Below are 18,550 nucleotides of genomic sequence, written 5' to 3' on the forward strand. Positions count from 1 at the left end.
GGATGGTCTTAAGTCATCCTATCACCAAAGGAAAAGAAACGCCTTGTTTTCCATCCATCAACTAATCTACTTTTTGTTTTCTAGAGCCGCTGTCTGACGCTCACACATTGATCAGGGTTTTCAGGGCAAAAACACAAACAGATCATAAAAGAGAGCTGAGGGTGCGATACGATGGAGGAAAAATGTCTTGCCACCCTGTGTGCCAATACTACTACATAAATTAGCTTTTAAATGGCATATAAATGCCATATATGTATATATATATATATATATATATATATATATATATATATATATATATATATAAATATATATATATATATATATATGTATATATATATATATATATATATAAATAAAAACAGTTATTTTTCTTTTTTAATACTGCAGTCATACTGGCGATGAGATCCTCAGACTGTCTGCAGACCTTTATCCCACTGCAGCTCAGAAATATCAGGGAAGCCCCACGCAAGAGCTCCCAGTGGCTGCCTGGGCATGTGTGTTCTTAAATAGTCGAGCAGGCAGGTGACCGAGTGGCGCTCACAGCATTGTGACAACAGATGGAGCCTCTGGGCAGCTCGGGTCTTTATTTAAAAAAGAAGCAAAACAACAAGCAAAGAGAGCAGCAGAGCAAGACGACACGCACAGGGCGTGTGAAACAGGAAGGACGCGTGGCATGCGTGTGTGCATGTGTGCATGCATGCGTGCGCACACCAGCGACACGCTGAGAGCCGCAGGTCTCCTATATAATGGGAATTCCACAGGCTTTTGGTGCAGCTGGTAAAACGAGTTGGTGTTATAAGAATATCCACCCCATGTGAAAGTGGTGCCCAAAATACAAGGAGGATTTATGGCGGCGGAAGCAATCACGAGGCATGCGCAGCGTCTCTGACACACGGAAATAAAAGCTGCACAACTCACTTGCTATAGCGTTTGGCGTGCCTTGGTGTTTATGTTTAAACTCTTCTGAATCACTCCAAAACACGCCAGATACACACACACATAAAGTGTCACATTAATTTTCTCTGTTATACTTTACACCATGATTGTTGCATCATGGCTAATTACATAAAAGGAGAAGCTGTAAGACATTAGTTGTGTTCCAAATTACATCGCACCACAAGTGCACTAACCGTGGCCTGGGTAGTGTTTTCAGCCATTTTGAACTTATCATTAATGACAATGTTTCACATTGACTTGCAAACAGATGGCAAAGACAGTAACAACTACACATTATCACACATAAACCAAATACACACCACAACTGTAATGCCTGATTAAAAAAAATACCAAAAAAGCAAGTTAGCTAGCTTACAGATGCTAATGCTACCTAGCATGCTAACACTATTGCGCCACTTTAGCCACATCATTACCAGGCACAGTGGCATCCAAGATGGTGGCCAATTCATGTCAATGGAGTTGATCACCTGGTGCATGACGCCGAAAAAGGCTGACATCTTGAATTTGGCTCTTTTGTTCAGAACATTGTCTGAACAAAAGGAAGACACAAACCCATGAAAACTGAAGATATAATGAACACAATCAAACTATCAATTTGAACTCTGTTTTGGTCGGAGGTGTCATGTCAACCATTTTGTAAGCATTTATTTTTTTTGTATTGTGGTCTACATGAAAAATAGTTTTTACCAGTACCTTGGGGGAGGGGGGGGGGGGGGGGGACACTGGAAAGATCAGTGTACCAGCAGAGCGGTGGCAACCGATGCAGGTATTACATCCATAATCCCCACTAATAAGCGCAGATCAATGCAAACCCAGCCATTTTCAGTGTGGATACTGTGCACTGCATTTTGACATACTTTCATATGTACACATGTTAAGGTGTTTAATACAGAACCATGGGACTTGGAACACACTCAGCACACCATGGACTGAAAGACACAGGATCATTTGCCAGTGGAATAAGATGAGCTCCGTAACTCGCAGAAGTTCTAAAACTATTATCCCGCTTCTTCTCTAAGATTTGAAGGGGTCGGTTGGTGTGTGGTTGAAGCTGGCGTCGGCAAAGATGGCCAAGGTGCCCACGGTGGTGAAAATGACAAAGATCCACAGGAACATGCGGTCCACCACCATGGCAACGTACTGCCAGTCCTCCCTCAGCTGGCAGAGGACGGATGGACGGAAGGGAGGACGGGAAAGGGAAGGGAGAATAAGACAAAAAAATAGAGAATCAGTGACAAATCGACACGTGGCAGAAAAAAAAATGACAAAGGAAATCAGTGGATTTACAGCTTCGTAGTCTTTCTCGGCTTGCAGAGCCTCTGCGATGTACGTGATGGCATCCATGGCGGACTTCAGCTCCTCGGGCAGCGACAGGTAGCTGCTGGGGCCATCGATGAACTTTCTAAGGTCGGTGCACATCCCCTCCGAATGAAACCTGCCGACGCACACAACGTCACAAGATGACGCACAGCATTCAGCCAAAGAGCTGCATGACTGACTAAGAGAAGCTGCGTGAGCGCCCATTGTGCGTACGCAGGCCGATGTAGATTCTGCAGGCTGATTGAAATGTTGTAAAATAGCGAAACAGTGTTTATGGCCACAACCTCCCCTTCGCACTCCTCTGTGAGAAGAGTTGCTCCCCGAGGCTCCCCGTGTGTCAGCGTGGCAGTCGATTTTCTGCATCTGTTAACCAGGCTGACAAATGTGTTCACTTTGTGTACCGTGTGTTTGTGTGTGTGCTGCTCTAGATTGTCAGAATCTGCCAGGGGAGTCTGAGCCATTGACAGCTTTTTGAAGGATGGAATTAACAGAAGGCTGAATTTTGATTTTAATCATCACAAAAGAACAAAGGCCAAAATAAACATGATCAGGAAATGAAGGGTGTTTAGAATTTGACCCTTTGCCCAGTCTGTTATGTGCTCTTTTTTGTGTGCCTTCATCAATAGATTCTAGAGTTGAAACAACATAGGGAAATGAATGAAAGATTAAACTTTTGGGAGAGTTCATTTTGTTCCAAATATATGATCTCAGTGGCTCATTGTCATTGACACTTTCAGACTGAGGAAGTTTCTTGCCATGAAATTACATTTGTGGTTGCAATAATATGATTTGACTGGTTTATGGTGAGCTTGTAACTCTAGTTCTTCTGGATTCCTAGTCACCCTGTGTTTCTGTTCCAAATATATATATTTTTTAATGATAATACATTGTCGCTTCTCTGCTGAGATGTTCTGTGCACACCTTCTGTCCATCGTCTCTGGAAGACTTTCACACATCTATGAAAATCTTGACTTCAAACCAGATCTGCTGTAGCCATCACTCGTTAACCTCCTTTTCTCTGATGTTTCTTTTTCTTCTTCTGCATTAATAATGCTGTGGTCCTTGGGCACTGACACGTTGGTTCCCATTAGCTGCTTTCGCCAGATTGTCAGGCACATAGTTCTAAGAGTTCCAGAATTTTGAGCGGCGAATCTTCACGGCTCGTTTTGCTGGAAGCCATGCCTGAAACACTCGCTTGAGATATAGAAATGAAGTCACAAGATAAATGTGATTGAGATGATTTTAAAGTTAAAAAAAAAAAACAGGAACTCAGAAAGATGAAAAAACCAATACACCCATTCAATTAAAATCCCTAAAAAAAACCTCAAAACCACACAGATCAGTGTCAGAGAAAAGGGCTGCATGATTTCATAAAGTAGCTGTTATGACGTGAAGGAGATCTGTTTGAAACAAGTCACCTGATGAACACAGAAGTGAAGAATTGAGGGGGAATCTTTCCTGCACAAATAAACTATCCTGCACTGCCCTTGGTCCTAAGCCTGGGGAACCAAACCTGAACAAGAGGACTGGAGAAAGCAATCAAGACATTGGACTGAATAATGAAACAATGAGGTTAAAGTCACTCTGCACTTTTCAAGGTTTTCCAAAACTTTTTTCACAAACACTCCGGGTCATCTCCCTTGTCCCGATGAATTAGTGAATTAGACTTCCAAACAACAGCTGTACTGCAATTTCCTAATGATATTTGCAATTTAATGAAACGCCTCAAATATTAAACACCCCCGCCCGGAAAAAAAAAAGAAGAAAAAGTCAGACAGGAGCTGCAGGTCAAGTAGCGCACCACTAGAGGGTAGTCTGACACCATGATTTTAAAAGAAGAAAAGCCCCGCGAAGACACCGGATGACCGTGGGAGAATGGAGGGGCTGCTCAGTATTCAGTGCTGCAGAACGAGGGTTTTGCTCTGAGGCGCTGCAGTGTGTGTGGCAAGTGACGGCGGCTGTGACCTTAGACAGGTGGAGCGTCATCAGATGCAAATACAGAGAAATAGAAAAAAGGTGTGTGTGTGTGTGTGTGTGTGTGTGTGTGTGGGGGGGGGGGGGGGGGGGGGGTGCAGATTACACAACATGCCCTCTTCACCTCTCCACCCTTTTACAGTCCCGTGAAGTATCACTTCATCAGCGAGAAGCAAATGACTGCTGGGGAGACTAATTCAACTAAAACTGGCCGCGCCTGGTGCCAAGACATGCACTAAACCCAATTAGAACGGGGTGTGTGTGTGTGTGTGTGTGTGTGTGTGTGTGTGTGTGTGTGTGTGTGTGTGTGGGCTCAGGAGACATGTCGCTGCCTCATCACAATCCTCCTACAGATCCCCCCTCCATCCCTGTTTTTCGTCACCCCGTCTTTCACTTAAACTCCCAGCGTCAATTTGTACACATTATTTTAGCAACGACCCACTGCCATTCAAATCATCGCCTTTTGGACTTGTTTTGTTCCTCAGGAGAGGAGAAGGCCGGTAGAGGGGCGCCCGGCGACCGACTGACTGGAATAGATTGCAGTGTTAGAAAATTTAGAGGCAGACATGGAAGAGTGTCATGGACGTATACAGAACGTGACATCGACTGGACTTTTGTGTGGGTTTTTTTAAATGTGAAAGTTGTATTTTCCCCTGCAAAGTGTTTCCGCAAAAGCCTTTTGAGCAACTTTGGTTAATGCAAACATGACAAAAGGTTAGCGGGACGCCCCCCTCTCCTTCCCCCATGCATATACCGGAGGATAAGAGGGGTGGAAAAAGGATGCCTGATAAAGAATATCTGTGTAGGATGAGAGTTGGATCCCTTTATGCAGGTGGCATCTGGGGGAATAAGAGGTGATGTTTACAAGCTGGAATCCAAGATAACCAGCTACAGGGGCTTTGACCAAAAGGTCTATGAATACCAAACATATGAGAGAAGATATATGTGCATAATGTAATTTCACTTTAAGATGCAGCCTGACATATTTTGCCTTAAAATATACCCTCGTGATATATAACAGAAAATAAATTTGAAAGTTTTTGTTAGTATTTTTTTCAAAAAACTTCTCTCTTCTTCTTTAAGGTGTTCCTTGAAGGGTTCACCACAGCCAATCATCTCATCCTGACCTCTGCATCCTCTTCTTCTCTCTTCTCCTTTCCTTGTGTCCTCTTTCACTACATCCATAAATCTCCTCCTTGCTCTTCTTCTGAGCCTCCAGCCTGGCACTTTCAAACTCAGCATTTATATCACATATCATCATATATCATACACTACCATATTACAAACACTTATCATACTGTTTTACAAAACACTACAGTAATGGGATTTTGTCTTCAGAATTGCAAGAGCAAAACAAGTAAGTGTTTTGCCTTTTTAATATACTTCCAGTCAGGCCATAAACATCAAGGTTGTTTTTCTGTTTTCTTTTTTTTTAAATTGAATTACTCTTATTGTGGTGATTTTAGAACGCACAGTAGCAAAAAGTGTTCTTTTTTTGTGAAATGTGTTCATGGTTCACTATGTATCACACAATAATGTCCTGAGTCCTTGAGTTGAAGCTAATTTCTGAAGCATTTTATGCACCTTTTCCCTTTTGTCCAAGTTTAACCTAAAATGTGCATCGTTTACCATTTTACCATTACCTAATTTTGATTGTGTATAATTTTGTTTTTTAATTCTAAAAGTAATTTTTTTTTTAAATGTATATTTAATTATACTATTGTTGAGGGGGGTCATACAAAGCAGGTAGTCACTCATTGTAAATGTTTACTACTGTAAGTACTGTAATGTGGACAAGAGGTGCTTTATAAACTAGTCATGTAAGATTATCGGTGTTGTATACTCTGTATAATCACTGCATCCTGACAGAATCAGGTTGAAGTGGTGGGTCTGTCGTCACCTGTTGGGTTTGGGGAACAGGACAGAAGAGTCAGGCTTGCGGATGAAGTACTCATCAGCCACCTTGCTGATGACCACCATCTTTTTTTCTTTACGCGGCATGGTCTCCAGGTACAGAGGCGCCTCCACCTTGGGCCGTCGCATTCTCAAGTAGGGAGGCAGGAGGTGGATGAAAATCTGGTGGAGAAAGTTGAAGGCAGAGAGAGCGGGTGGGAGTTAGTTATTACTTATTGATTTCCTGTGAGTTCGGTGGGTGAAAAATGGAAACTGGGGAAGTTAAAGTAAGCAGGGCTGTTTATTTCTCACTGTGAAAATATCAAGAAACGGACGGGTTATTTATTCCCTCTTTCGGTCAATAGTTTGCTGGCTCTCTTGGCCCTCCGTCGCCTGCGAGGTAATAAAAAAGTATAAATGTGGACAAGAGTTTCATGATTTATGGAACACCGGGAACGCACTTGCACCGTATTTGCCTATTAAGACTGGGAAATTAGTCAAAATGTTGGGTTTTGCAGCAAGATAACCTTTGAGAATGACTGTTGCTGAATTATGTGGGTGGAGCGACCAAATGGGTAATGCTGTCCAATTCCTCAACGTCTTCCCTCAAGGTGTCCTCTGGAACATTTAGTCAGGATGCTCCAGTAGAGCTCTTTTTGCTAAGAAATATATTTATCCTGGCAGCTTTTCAGACGTCTTGGTGTGCGTGTGTGTGTGCGTGTGTGTGTGTGTGTGTGTGTGTGTGTGTGTGTGTGTGTGTGTGTGTGTGTGCGTGCGTGCGTGCGTGCGTGTGTGTGTGGGTGTGTCTGTGTTCTCCTTTGCTGTCAGTTCAGAGTAGCACTGGCCCGAATGCTACAGTCGATCAATATCATAAACACCATTTTGTTCCCTTTCAGTTGGTTCTTTTAAAGTGACTTGTCTTTGCTGATGTCAATAAAAGCCCACCAGCAAGAGTCACACTCTTTGACGTCGACAGCACACAATGTGCTGCCGTTGCTCTCATTCTGCTTTCACGCGTGATCAAACAGGGCCGTGTCCCTGCCTGCGTTATCTCCGCTGGCATCCCCCCCGCCCCCCATGGTTTCCCTGTATAGTCGACAACTACAGACATTTCCCCAGACGTTCTTCTCTCTCACACATCGCAGCAGTGAGTCAAAGCAACAAGCAATGGTGTAGCTACTTAGGTTTAGGGGGAAAAGATGTGTTCTGAGATTAACATTTGTATATGAATGAAATGTGTTTTTAAGTATCTCAGTGACTAATGAATGGCTGCAAAAGAGAAAAAAAAGATTCAATTTAAATTTGTTCCAAATATGGATTTGTATCGATAAAAGGACTTTGTGGGCTCTCGTTTGATATCTCATGGTCATCAACATTCAGACAAAAGCAGAATTGTGGCACTGCTGCCTCACAGCAAGAAGGTCGAGGGTTTGATTCCAGGCCGGGGACCTTTCTGTGTACATGTTCTCCCTGTGTCTGCGTGGGTTCTCTCCGGGTTCTCCGGCTTCCTCCCACACTCCAAAAACATGCATGTGAGGTCAAATGAACATTCTAAATTAACATTCTAAAACCGTAGGTGTGCATGTGAGTGTGAATGGTTGTTTGTTTCTATGTGGCCCTGCGATGAACTGGCAACTTGTCCAGGGTGTCCCCTGCCTTCGCCCTATGACAGCTGGGATAGGCTCCAGCAGACCCCCGTGACCCTGAGCTCAGGAAGAAGCGGGTATAGAAAATGAATGAATGAATGAATGAATGTTTGTTTAGTTTGCGGCATAAAACCGGAAGCCCTTTAAGTTTGTCATAAGCTCATAATGAAAGGAAGATTTTGTAAACGTATATGATTCTCAACTCAAGTTTATCACATCAGGGCAAAAAGACTCTGAGAAGTTTTCCAACTTTTACACCATGAACACCAGTCTGAACAGGCTGACCTTCTATTCCAACGTGCACCACAGTGAACGTCTGAGGAGCGGGAATGAAAAAGAACCAGAGCGTGTGGTGATCTTTCCTCCCATCATTCTGCTACAAAGCAGCTTAATTTCTATAATTTAATGGCATTAAACCAAGCGAATGACTTTGAGTTCGTGTGACTCTTTTTGGGGGAAATGTTCCCAGAAAGCACGACAGAACTCAGAGTGAGGTCTCCTGCTGCTGCCTGGACCCGTAATTAGCTGCGCATAATGTGGAGTGAGGGTCCACGGATGGAGGTTAATGGTAAAACATGACATTCCGGATGTTGAGGACTGTGTCGTCTTAATCCGGGCGACAAAATTGCAAGTGGCTCCATCCGAGCAGTTTTTAATTATTCCAATGTCAACACGCGCCACCAGCACGGACGCACTGCTCGCTCACGTTGGGGCTTTCATTTCTGGACCTTTTAGTTAATTGACATCCAAGTTTTGAGTATGTGCACAAAATATGACCTGTTCTTATTAACAAGTGGCACGAGGCTATAAGACATGCACCTATGACTTTGTTATTATCACAATAATGAGTGGCAGTAATAGCAGTATTACTAACTGAACAGTGTTTGTAACCTTTAAGAGAAATCAGGTTGAATGAAACTCGAAAAATATTACTAGTACTGCATGTTGTGTTTTGAGTGAATATGTCATTTATAATCCTTCCAGAGAAAAAAACAATGGCAACTTCCATCATGCCATCACGTGATATTGGAATTATACTATAAGCCGGTGAGGGTGGGAGTTCTCACCATGCGCACCCACATGGGCATCTGGTGGGTGTTGGGTGAGCGGTGGTGCAGGTTGAGAACGACCACGCTGAGGATGACGGAGAAGGTGACCAGGATCATGGTGAACATGATGTAGTTGACGATGATGGGGACACCCAGAGACGTTTCAGGGATCTTATCAGCCAGCAGCAGCAGGAAGACAGTGAGGGTGAGCAGCACGTTGATGGACAGACCCATCTTCTCACCTAATGACAAAACAGAGGTCTGACTTCAGATTGTGTTATTTCATTTTTCTGCGAAAATTGCAGTTAAATGCTATTCACTACATAGAGTATTCAGTTCTGAGAGTAACCCAAGAGTAGTTCAGTAGTTGTGAGTAGTTCCAAAGCAAAGCTCTCACCCATTTCTCACACTGCATGAACCAAAGGCAAACTTCATCCACGTGACTGGGAACTCGGCTTTCGACTGGAACTAATTGTGGTTTTGTTACAATAGTGCTAAAAAGAGTCCAGATTCTGGACTAGAAAGGCTTGGCCACACTAAATGGAACAAATTCCAACTACTTGAATAGGGTATTTTCAGTCCAAGTGGGCGCCATGGCAATGGGCTACTGTTGTGTTTTACCGTGACCTGATTTTGTGATTGTACTGCATGTTATACACACTTAACCAAAGCAGTGAACAATTTGAAACTCATTACCCACTAAATCCAACGAGTCTATTAGAGGAATCCAGTTGAAACCACCGTGAGCGCTGTGAACAAATTACAGCTGATTACTCGCTGCACTTTTCGTTCACATCTTTAACCGCTTTCATTTTGAGGTTATTGATTCCGCGGCACACTCTGTGAGGCAATCGTCTGATCTGGGATGAAATCCCTGTGCGGCTGTAATTGGACAAGTGTGCGATTGCCTAATTTAACCATTCCACACAAGCACATTTAGGAAGCGATCAGGGAGCAATGAGCACATTTCTGCACGAGGGCACAAAAAGGAGGAAACTATGGCTTTGTTTATGTCGACTCACTCGCAAAACGCTTTGCATGCAACTTTTTTTTTTTTTTGAACTTGCCTGCATCAGGCGGCAGATAGAAGTTAAAGATGGCGATGATGGTGATGAGGATGCACGGCAGGATGATGTTCAACACGTAGTAGAGCGGCTTCCTCTCGATGATCAGGTAGAAGGTCATCTCCTCGTACTGATCGTCGTTCATGTTCTTCCTGCTCGGCTTATGTCTGATGATCCACTCGCCTCCCTCTGTTGAGCAACAAACAAAATCTTACAGCCTCTTCAATGTGTTTTAAAGGGCCAATTTTGTGGCAGTTTTTCATCCGGGAATGCAGCAGCATGGACCGCTATATTCCTAATTATCCGTTGAACTTGTTGAAAACAAGCATATTCAGCCTTCTGTTTACTGTTTCCATGGAAATCCTCACTTTTTGCTTTCTGCTTGTTAGGACCTTTCACATGTTTGGAAGGGGACAAAATCAGGAAGCCATTAGGCAGGCTTAAAAACGGAAGTAGCACCTGGCTAAGAGGTGTTACAGACTTTTGTCACTGTCTACCTTGTGCTATTTAGACACTTTTTGAAAAGATTATTATTTTTGATGAAACCATAATCTGAAAAGTAGTATTTGCATAATAGAGGACATTTAACTTGTGTACTTAATAATTTGCCCTCTTATTAATCCTCCTCCTGGTTCTCACCACTATAAGATTCGTCCAGTTGAATCTCCCTGATCTCATTGCCCCTCGAGTCCAGCGTGTACTGCACGTCGATCTCCGTGGAGTCGTACGTGTATGAGCGGAACTGCATGGTGCAGTTCTGCCAGTCAAACGGGAAATAGGTGACCTGGACGGAGACACAAGCACACGTTGCAGGAGACTGGTAGGAACAAAATGGAAAAAAGACCAAAAACCAGAGAGGGTTTAGGTTTTGAGAGTGTAGATGTTGACCTTTACTCCACAGGAGCTGCAGTAGAGTGCGGGAGGCGTCCAGGTTACCCGGCCGTTGCTGTAAACCTGAACGTGCACATGCAGGGCCACATCGAACACACCGTCATTGCTGCAAACAATGATGGAGAAGACAGTGAGTTAAAAAAAACAAACTGATTCTTTTACTCGCAGCGTCTCCGGTACATCGTTTCGATAACAGGATATGAAAGCTGCACATGATCTTGTGCAGAAATGCATTATTGCTCAATCATGGCAGGCAGTAATGAGGGCAAAGAGCTGGTGGAGAGTTGCTGTACATTAACCTCATCTAGCTCTCTCGCTCATCTTGGCCTCAGCTTCAGGACACACACTAAGTTCAACCTGTCACATGACTTTATGTCAGACTGGTCGCCTGCAGCCATAATTCTGTGTGGCACTTCTTGTTCTGTGTCCTCCTGAATTAGCAGCGCATCGGCCAATAGCTTTCAGCAGCGCCGTTTGCTATTATTCTGCTGCGTATGTCAGGGTAACGCGGAGTATTCCCGCAGTATCCTGCTTATTCAGCCATGACATCATCAGGGATTAATTTGAAGCGTAAAATCTAAGTGTCTCATACGTCTGCTGATTGCAGTCACGCTGCTCCGTCTGCCACCGACGGCTAGAACAACATATGGCTGCAGTCCCACCCTGCCGGACCCCACTGAGACATTTTAATTGGCATGGATGAAATACAGGTGCACCGGACACTTTCACGAGACGCCGCTAAGTGCAGCACTTTTGTTGCGTTTTTGGCTGTAAAGCTTAGTAGTAGCAGAGTCAGGGTGCAGTGTTTGGTTACAGCTGAATTATTGGCCTATTTGGGAGGCGGACTTTCCAAAAGTAACAACACTGAAAATGTGCTGCTGCTTCTTAATTGGCCAACGTGGATGAGCAATAGTTTCCTGATCTCCTCTCTGTTGTTTAGGCAACAAAGGTGCCTGAAATATGTTATAATAGAGAATGTTTCAGTGCTTCTACTACACTTTAAGGCGCTCTATACAACGTCTGCTGTCATTGCTCTGTGTCCTACTCAAGAAGAAGTTGATCTACGAATGTTTGCCTATTTTTCAATAGCAATTATGATCTGATGATCAGACAGTGTGTGTGGCACATTTATGAAAATCAGCCTTGCTGATGTCACACAGGGAAACCAAGCTTACTTGTTAATGAGGATAATGTCCGGCAGCCAAACCTTTCCAGAGGGGATACGTAACACCTCAATCCCATCATAGTTCTTGGGAACCCACGACAAGCGATAGTCTGTCCATTCCTGTCAATAATAAAAAAAAAAAGAAGAGATTATTTTAAAGGTAACAGTGAATTCAAGAAAGAGAAACAGGTATAGAAGCACCAAAGGGAAAAGGGGGGACAGGTGACCACCACCCTCCACACATCCTGTATCTGTGTCACAGCTCATTTCCACACATATCCTACATATCCTCAATATGCTGTGTTATTAGCACTGGCCCAAGTGTTTTGTGCTTGTGCAGCTGATTGAGATGGAGCCGAGCACAAAGTGAGAAGCATTAATAATATACGCATAATCTTATTAGAGCTTAACTACTGGCTGGTTTGAACGAACTAATTTAAAAAATGTGGATGTTACACTTTCCATATGTCAATGAGGAGTGAGAATAGGTTTTCACCTAACTCTCTGTTTTAGTGCATTGCCTCAAATTCACCACTGAACAAACAAAGTGCTGACAAATCAGCCACTGTGTGCAACAAACACTGTGCATGTTGGAACTTACCAGATTCATGGAGACAACGGTTCTCATTTCTTCATTTTTCATATTCTGCGACAAAAATAACCAAGTTAATGACAAGATTACACACTCACACTGTATCCAACGAGGGTCGTGAGACCATAATGACGTTTAAACATTAAAATCCCAGCCCATCTCACCCAAACAGGAAATATGTGTCTGTATTCTATTAGTTTGATGGAGCTTTGTTGAAATACCTATGTGAGGGTATTTTGACTGATCTGAGAGAGGTGACATTTTCCCTTTGTGACCTCACAAAATAAATCATTTCAAATCTGTATGTTCCAGAACACATTTCTGAAATATGATAACAAATGACAAGCAAAATTATCAAAGGATGGACCTTCTCTCATTTCTGGGGATGTCCGTGACAGATTGAAGACAGAGAACATGCCCCATGGGGATGAATAAAGTATTCTGATTCCGATTGACTCTGGAGTGAATTTCGCATAATATGATACTATTAGGATAGTTTGCCACCATGGCAAGACATCATCATTCAGTCTGGAGGGCCTATTTTCCTGCGACAACTGCCCGCAATGGAAAAATATCAGCTGCTTTTATGATATAATCTTTTGTAATAGGAACATGTGCCTGACTGGATGTGAGAACCTATCCGGTAGGCGGAGCCTTGCTGAGTGGGACCACTATTTAAAACGCTTGGAGGAATGTTAGGGAGACAGCTGGTGCAGGACAGGGAGGGGGCAGGGCTACATAGAGGTCTCTCTCTCTGTCCCTCTCTCTCTCTTTCTCTCTGTGTCCTAATCTCACACTTCCAAAGCAACTCAAATGAGCGTCTCAGAAGTGACACGTCGCTTCCTGTAACCATTAACATTTACCTGAGACTGTCCCTCAGTGGAAATGTTAAAATAACATTTCCACCATTCAGCTGGCTGGTTCTGGGCAGTGTGCCTAAGTGGGTCAGTTTTTAACACGTTCCACTCCAGAGCTCAACTGTCTCATGTGACTTCCTCTCTGGACTCAGACTGACCTTGAGTGGAAGTGAGGAGAATACTTACTGTAAAGTGAGCACACAGACGTCACGCCGGAGAATGACACCTGGTGTCTGTGTCTGTGTGTGTATGGTTGGTCCTAAATATATGTTTTACGGGTTAAGTCTGCGCTGTCTTACTCTTGCTTGATGTAGGATTTCACTTTTTTTTTTTTTCCATTTTCTATTATGTATAAACAGGAGCTAAAAAAAACAAACAAACAGGAATATGTGGTTGCTGGAGTTGCTGGATCAATCCCCAGTCCTCCAAAAGTCGAAGTGTCCTTGAGCAAGACACTGAACCCTGAGTTGCGCTGAGCATGTGGTGCCTTGCAAACACCCTGAGACTGGTGTGCTGAGCTTGTCTCACAACCACCTTGCTGCTGACCCCTTTCAAATATGTGATAAGTACAGCAACGCATCATTTTAAGCAAGTTAAAACCAGGTGCTGTTGCAGGATGGTGTAAACCCAAGGCTATAAATGGTCATTTCTACGTCTACAGTGTTTGATATTTCATCAAGTGAGGCTGCTCCATTCTGTAGTCCGGGATGAAAAATGAACATCTGAAATTTGACTTGAATACTTTGTGATTAACTTAGTGACTCAATGTCTGGCCACCAACACTTCAACAAGAAAACCAGTCACTCTTTTAACCAGAAGTTACCAGTTATCTCTGTTGCAACGCTCGATTTCCCATGTTTACCTCGTCGAGGTGACTTGATATTGGTGCCGTATATCACAAACATTAGAATACTGTTCCTCACCAGTCCAACGAAGGAGGAGAGAACCATCCCCACACGAACCACCACCCTGTCTTCAGGTTTGACTGCCGGTCGCACCTTGAGGTTGTAGCCGATAAAAATATTTTTCGTCAAAGTCTTTTCCACCTCGGATGCACCTGCACGACAGAAAAGATGTACTAACATGTGATGACAGTAACATGTACACTCTGCTTTGTTTGTTTGTTTTTGTTTTTTGCTTCTTGTGCAAACTAATACGGGAACCACTTTCTTCTTTAGCTGCATACTGAGTTGATACTTCCAGGAATAAGTTATTAAAGCAGAATGAATCAACCCAGCAGGAGGCAAATAAACAGGAAGAGTAGGTGTTGAAATTCAAACAAGCACAACACTCAGTTTTCTGCCTAAGTCACACCAAGAGCGAAGTCCACACAACGACAACAACAACAACCGGGAGAAGAACGGGGCAGCTTGCGTGTCGACGTTTTAACGGCTTGGTTAAAGACCCCGGCAAAATAAATGACAAATGTTCCTCTCTGGCGTTGTTGTGCTGAACTCCTCGGCGCTCCCTTATTAGTCAAACAGTGTGAGACTTTTCGATTACAGGCACAAACGTTTTTTCCTTGCAGGAAACTAAAGTGTCAGCGCACTGACTAATTGCTGAGCCTGTGGTGGATAAGTAAATCCTGTAAGTTTTGTTGCAAAAGTTGTAAGTTCATTTTTTTAATAAACAACACCAAAACAGCTTGGGGAAATCAATTTGCCTGGTAGTTAAGCAAACAACAACTCAGCACTTACATTGCCTGCTGCATGGTCACACGCGGGCTATGTATTTGTTTTTCTCCTTCAACCAGCAGCTCTAAACCGTCTCACAACAAACCCAAGTGTGTTACACTGGAAGTGTAATGCTCACGTTCCAAAGCATTTACACTTCTATTTCCAACTATTTCCTCCTTAACGTCGGAAGGTTAAAAGCATTTATAATCAGCGGCTCTGGTGACGCAGCATTCATCACTCTTGACACAGCAGAGGCCCCGGCAGGATCTGACCTGACAGGAATAAATGGCAGCGATCACCAACTGAGGCACCCCCATTAGGCAGGCACGTGAACGGCACACGGAAGGCGGCGGGGGAAGGATGCAATTTTGCATTCTGCGCTCTCTGGCCAATTCGAACGACGCGGTAAATAAGTCAGACCCAAGCAGTGGTTGAGACCCAGTGAGATCAGGTGAGGTGAGACGTGCTGAAGGCTAATGTTGAGCATGTGAAGGATGTTTGAAGTGAACGGAGCCAGAAGCAATGAAATGTGGTCATTTGTAAGCTCAGCCTCACTGGAGTCACTATGATTGAAGGACTGGAGAAGAATTTATGGGTTGTCTTACTTTAAAATGCTATTAAGACTTTGCTATCAGCTGCACTGCCAAACATTGAATGCTGTTTGTGATGAAGGATGGGGAAAATATGGCAAATACTAGTGTAAGTTGAATTAGAGAACAATGTTATAGCCAAGTCAAGCTAGTTGAATACTGATTTCTCTTCGTTAAACTGAGCATTCCAATGACTGTGTACATCTTTAGTGTCTGAATTTACCATCACAGGAACAGCTATGATCCATTTGAACGGCAATGATTGGCTGATCTATCCCTTTAGGTTTGATCCATACATCTAAAAAGCTCAGTGTATATCCAATAAATTAGTGAGAGGCATTTAACCCACTTTTTGATTCAGTATTAGGCAAAACTATTTTTTTAGTGTATCCAAAAATAAGAATTAACAACATTTTATTTGGTCTAAATAGCATACATATCCCAGAATCCCCCTGTGTGTTCTTAAAGGAACAGTACCGTCTAATGAAAAAAAAAAAAAAAAAAGAAGACAGATTTAACATGTGACAACTGCTGATGGTTTTAAAATGGTTCTATTGTGTCAGATTGTGCCTTACCTCCCAATGTGGTCAGACTGCATACACAGAATGTCAACAAGAACAGATCAATGCCCCTCATGGTGACGCCCCGCTTCCCAAAGCAGGTTATTTCCTCGGTAAAGGCTTTGCAGTAAAAGATTCCTCTTCTTTTTGGCTGGTTTCTATTCGGCTTCTTGTCTTGAGATCATTGCTGTTAAGTTTTGGTTTTGGTCGCTTTGCACTGTTGTTGTCCGTCAGTCACTCGGCCTGACCAACTGCTCTCTGCTCCAGTTACATGGTTGGGGAGGGGTGGGAAAGTGTCAGGGTTTCTACCCGCCCGCCTCCTCTCCCCCAGTCCACCGCCCTCCATATCAGCGTGTGGCTATGGTTCAAAAACTGTGGCTTAGGGTCCGACAGGATTCCTTGAAAAGGTTCAAAAAAAAAATCTTAAGAAGAGACAAAGGTATTGGCAATCAGTTATGAATGTGTTATTACCAACTGCAAAATTGTGCCTTTCAGACAGCTACATGGTTTCAAAGCCAGCAAGAACTTATTACGCTTGTAGAAAAGTCATTGAAAGATAACATGAGAAACTCACCTCCCTTGTTGTGTACATCAACTGACATCCATGTATGCATGGACAGTACAGCACTTTTATTCATAACAAAGCCATTTCCACACTGTATACTTTCTTATGAGCTAGAACATTTTGAGTACACGTGTGCATGTGTAAATGCAGCGTTCTATTACCGTCTTCACGATGGCCCTGGTTCTGGTACATCATAACCTTGAAAAACAAGTTGAAATGGTGTAAATGGCGTAAAAACAGGTTGCAGGCCTGCTGATTCAAGCCTTCTGTCTGTGGCTCTTTGAAATAAGGCAATTTGTAGTTTACCTTGGATTTACATGTGTTAAATTGCCACCTTCTGTGTCTGTTTGCAATTTCTCATTTAAAAATAAGTGGAGGGTGAAGAAATCGCATTCCATTCATTAAAGTATTAAATCTGTAATGAACGTGTGGCTGTTTTACTTAACTTGGAAATGAACATGTGTGACTTGAAGCAGTCGGGGAAGGGAACATCTCTATCCACCTCCATCAACTCACCCTTTCGTCAGCCATCCAGGCCAACCTAATTTATGATCCACTGTCGACCGCCCAATGGCCCGTTGCCAATTTAATTACCATAGAAGCCAACTGTTAACAGCTCACAACAACTGTCGAATCACACAGAATCTGTGAGCTTTTGGCAAGTGCATCAAGATCTTTTGGGGAGACGATGGCACAGCCAGAGGAGATCACTTTTTAATGCAGAAAAAAGCATCGGAGTTAAACAGGACCGAATGTTCACCTGTGATTGTTACTCCCTGCTTGGGTGAAATTTGTCACCATCAACCTTTCACTGAAGGTAGTTGGAGCGTCTCCTCTGAATAAAATGTTTGCAGAACAGATGTGCACAAAGACTGAATCCTTCAGCTGCTTTACATCTTATTCAAACACCATTAATCAGCTGCTTGCCAGCTCCCCATAGCACCACTGAGCTTTGGATCCCAGCGCTGGTGATTTGCCTCCTTTATGCCGCATGGGGTCAAGAACCGACACTCTACCGACAGAGTAATAATCATACATCTCAATGACATACCCAAGGGGTTGAGGTCAGGGCTCCATGAGGCCTGGTCAAGTTCATCCTCACCAAACTGCACTGGTGGAGGCATTTCTTTATGGAGCTGTCATAGTGTGCCAAGAGCTGGTCCACTGATATATTAGGAGAAGGAAAGACAGAAGATGATGCAACAAAGCTGCAATTACAATATTGCCTGAATTGAACTTGGGTTGAAGTCAAAGTGTGACATGTTTACATATTTAGGTGAATTTGGGCAGGACTAAACCTGTTAATCAGATATATTAGAATAAGGAAAACCACTTTACCTACGGCGCAACTGCCCCAAATTATTTAAATGCATTGCATTATGACAAATCTGGTTAGTCAGTGGTTCCATCTTGTTTTATTTTTTCAAGCTATCTTTTCAATATATTTTGTTCTATTTTTCATATTTCTTTTCTGTAGGATTGTAAAGGGAGGCTTCAATATGGCACATGTGGCAATCTTGAGCAAAGCTGCTCTACTGCTGTCTGGGGTTTAAAACAAAGAACAGCGAATGGGTCAAATATGGAACCTCTAAAATTTGATTCAATATGAACGCCAAATTGTTACCGCAAATTAGCAGATAGTAGTGGTAGTAACCACTTCCTGTTTGCTTACTAGATTACAATTTAAATCTGGAAGTACGAAGCCAATCCAGCTTTCAAAAGTAACACAGATCCCTCAACTAAATTCT

The 18,550-nt window shown here is 43.1% G+C and overlaps 2 protein-coding genes across 3 annotated transcripts in view; both read right to left on the reverse strand.

Moving 5' to 3' along the window:
- Positions 1-18,550, reverse strand: part of LOC142893456 (cornifelin homolog A-like) — a 197,833-nt gene that overhangs the window by 37,513 nt on the left and 141,770 nt on the right. The window lies entirely within an intron of this gene.
- Positions 962-16,500, reverse strand: chrnb1 (cholinergic receptor, nicotinic, beta 1 (muscle)). 2 transcript variants are annotated; one of them, XM_076034004.1, is made up of 11 exons: positions 16,253-16,500; positions 14,335-14,468; positions 12,564-12,608; positions 11,973-12,082; positions 10,795-10,903; positions 10,546-10,690; positions 9,910-10,095; positions 8,861-9,084; positions 6,155-6,330; positions 2,248-2,395; positions 962-2,118 (listed from the first exon to the last, which is right to left on the reverse strand). In XM_076034004.1, the coding sequence occupies exons 1-11, from the start codon at positions 16,311-16,313 to the stop codon at positions 1,975-1,977; spliced, it is 1,482 nt and encodes a 493-aa protein (XP_075890119.1). In that variant the 5' UTR covers positions 16,314-16,500; the 3' UTR covers positions 962-1,974. The 2 variants fall into 2 exon arrangements, with proteins under 2 accessions (XP_075890119.1, XP_075890120.1); XM_076034005.1 differs by having other exon boundaries at positions 14,335-14,409; positions 16,253-16,499.

This window comes from Nelusetta ayraudi, unplaced genomic scaffold (genome assembly GCF_046127955.1).
Source record: "Nelusetta ayraudi isolate G7.1 ecotype Tasmania unplaced genomic scaffold, CSIRO-AGI_Nayr_v1 ptg000042l, whole genome shotgun sequence".
In the NCBI taxonomy this organism is placed as follows: Eukaryota; Metazoa; Chordata; class Actinopteri; order Tetraodontiformes; family Monacanthidae; genus Nelusetta; species Nelusetta ayraudi.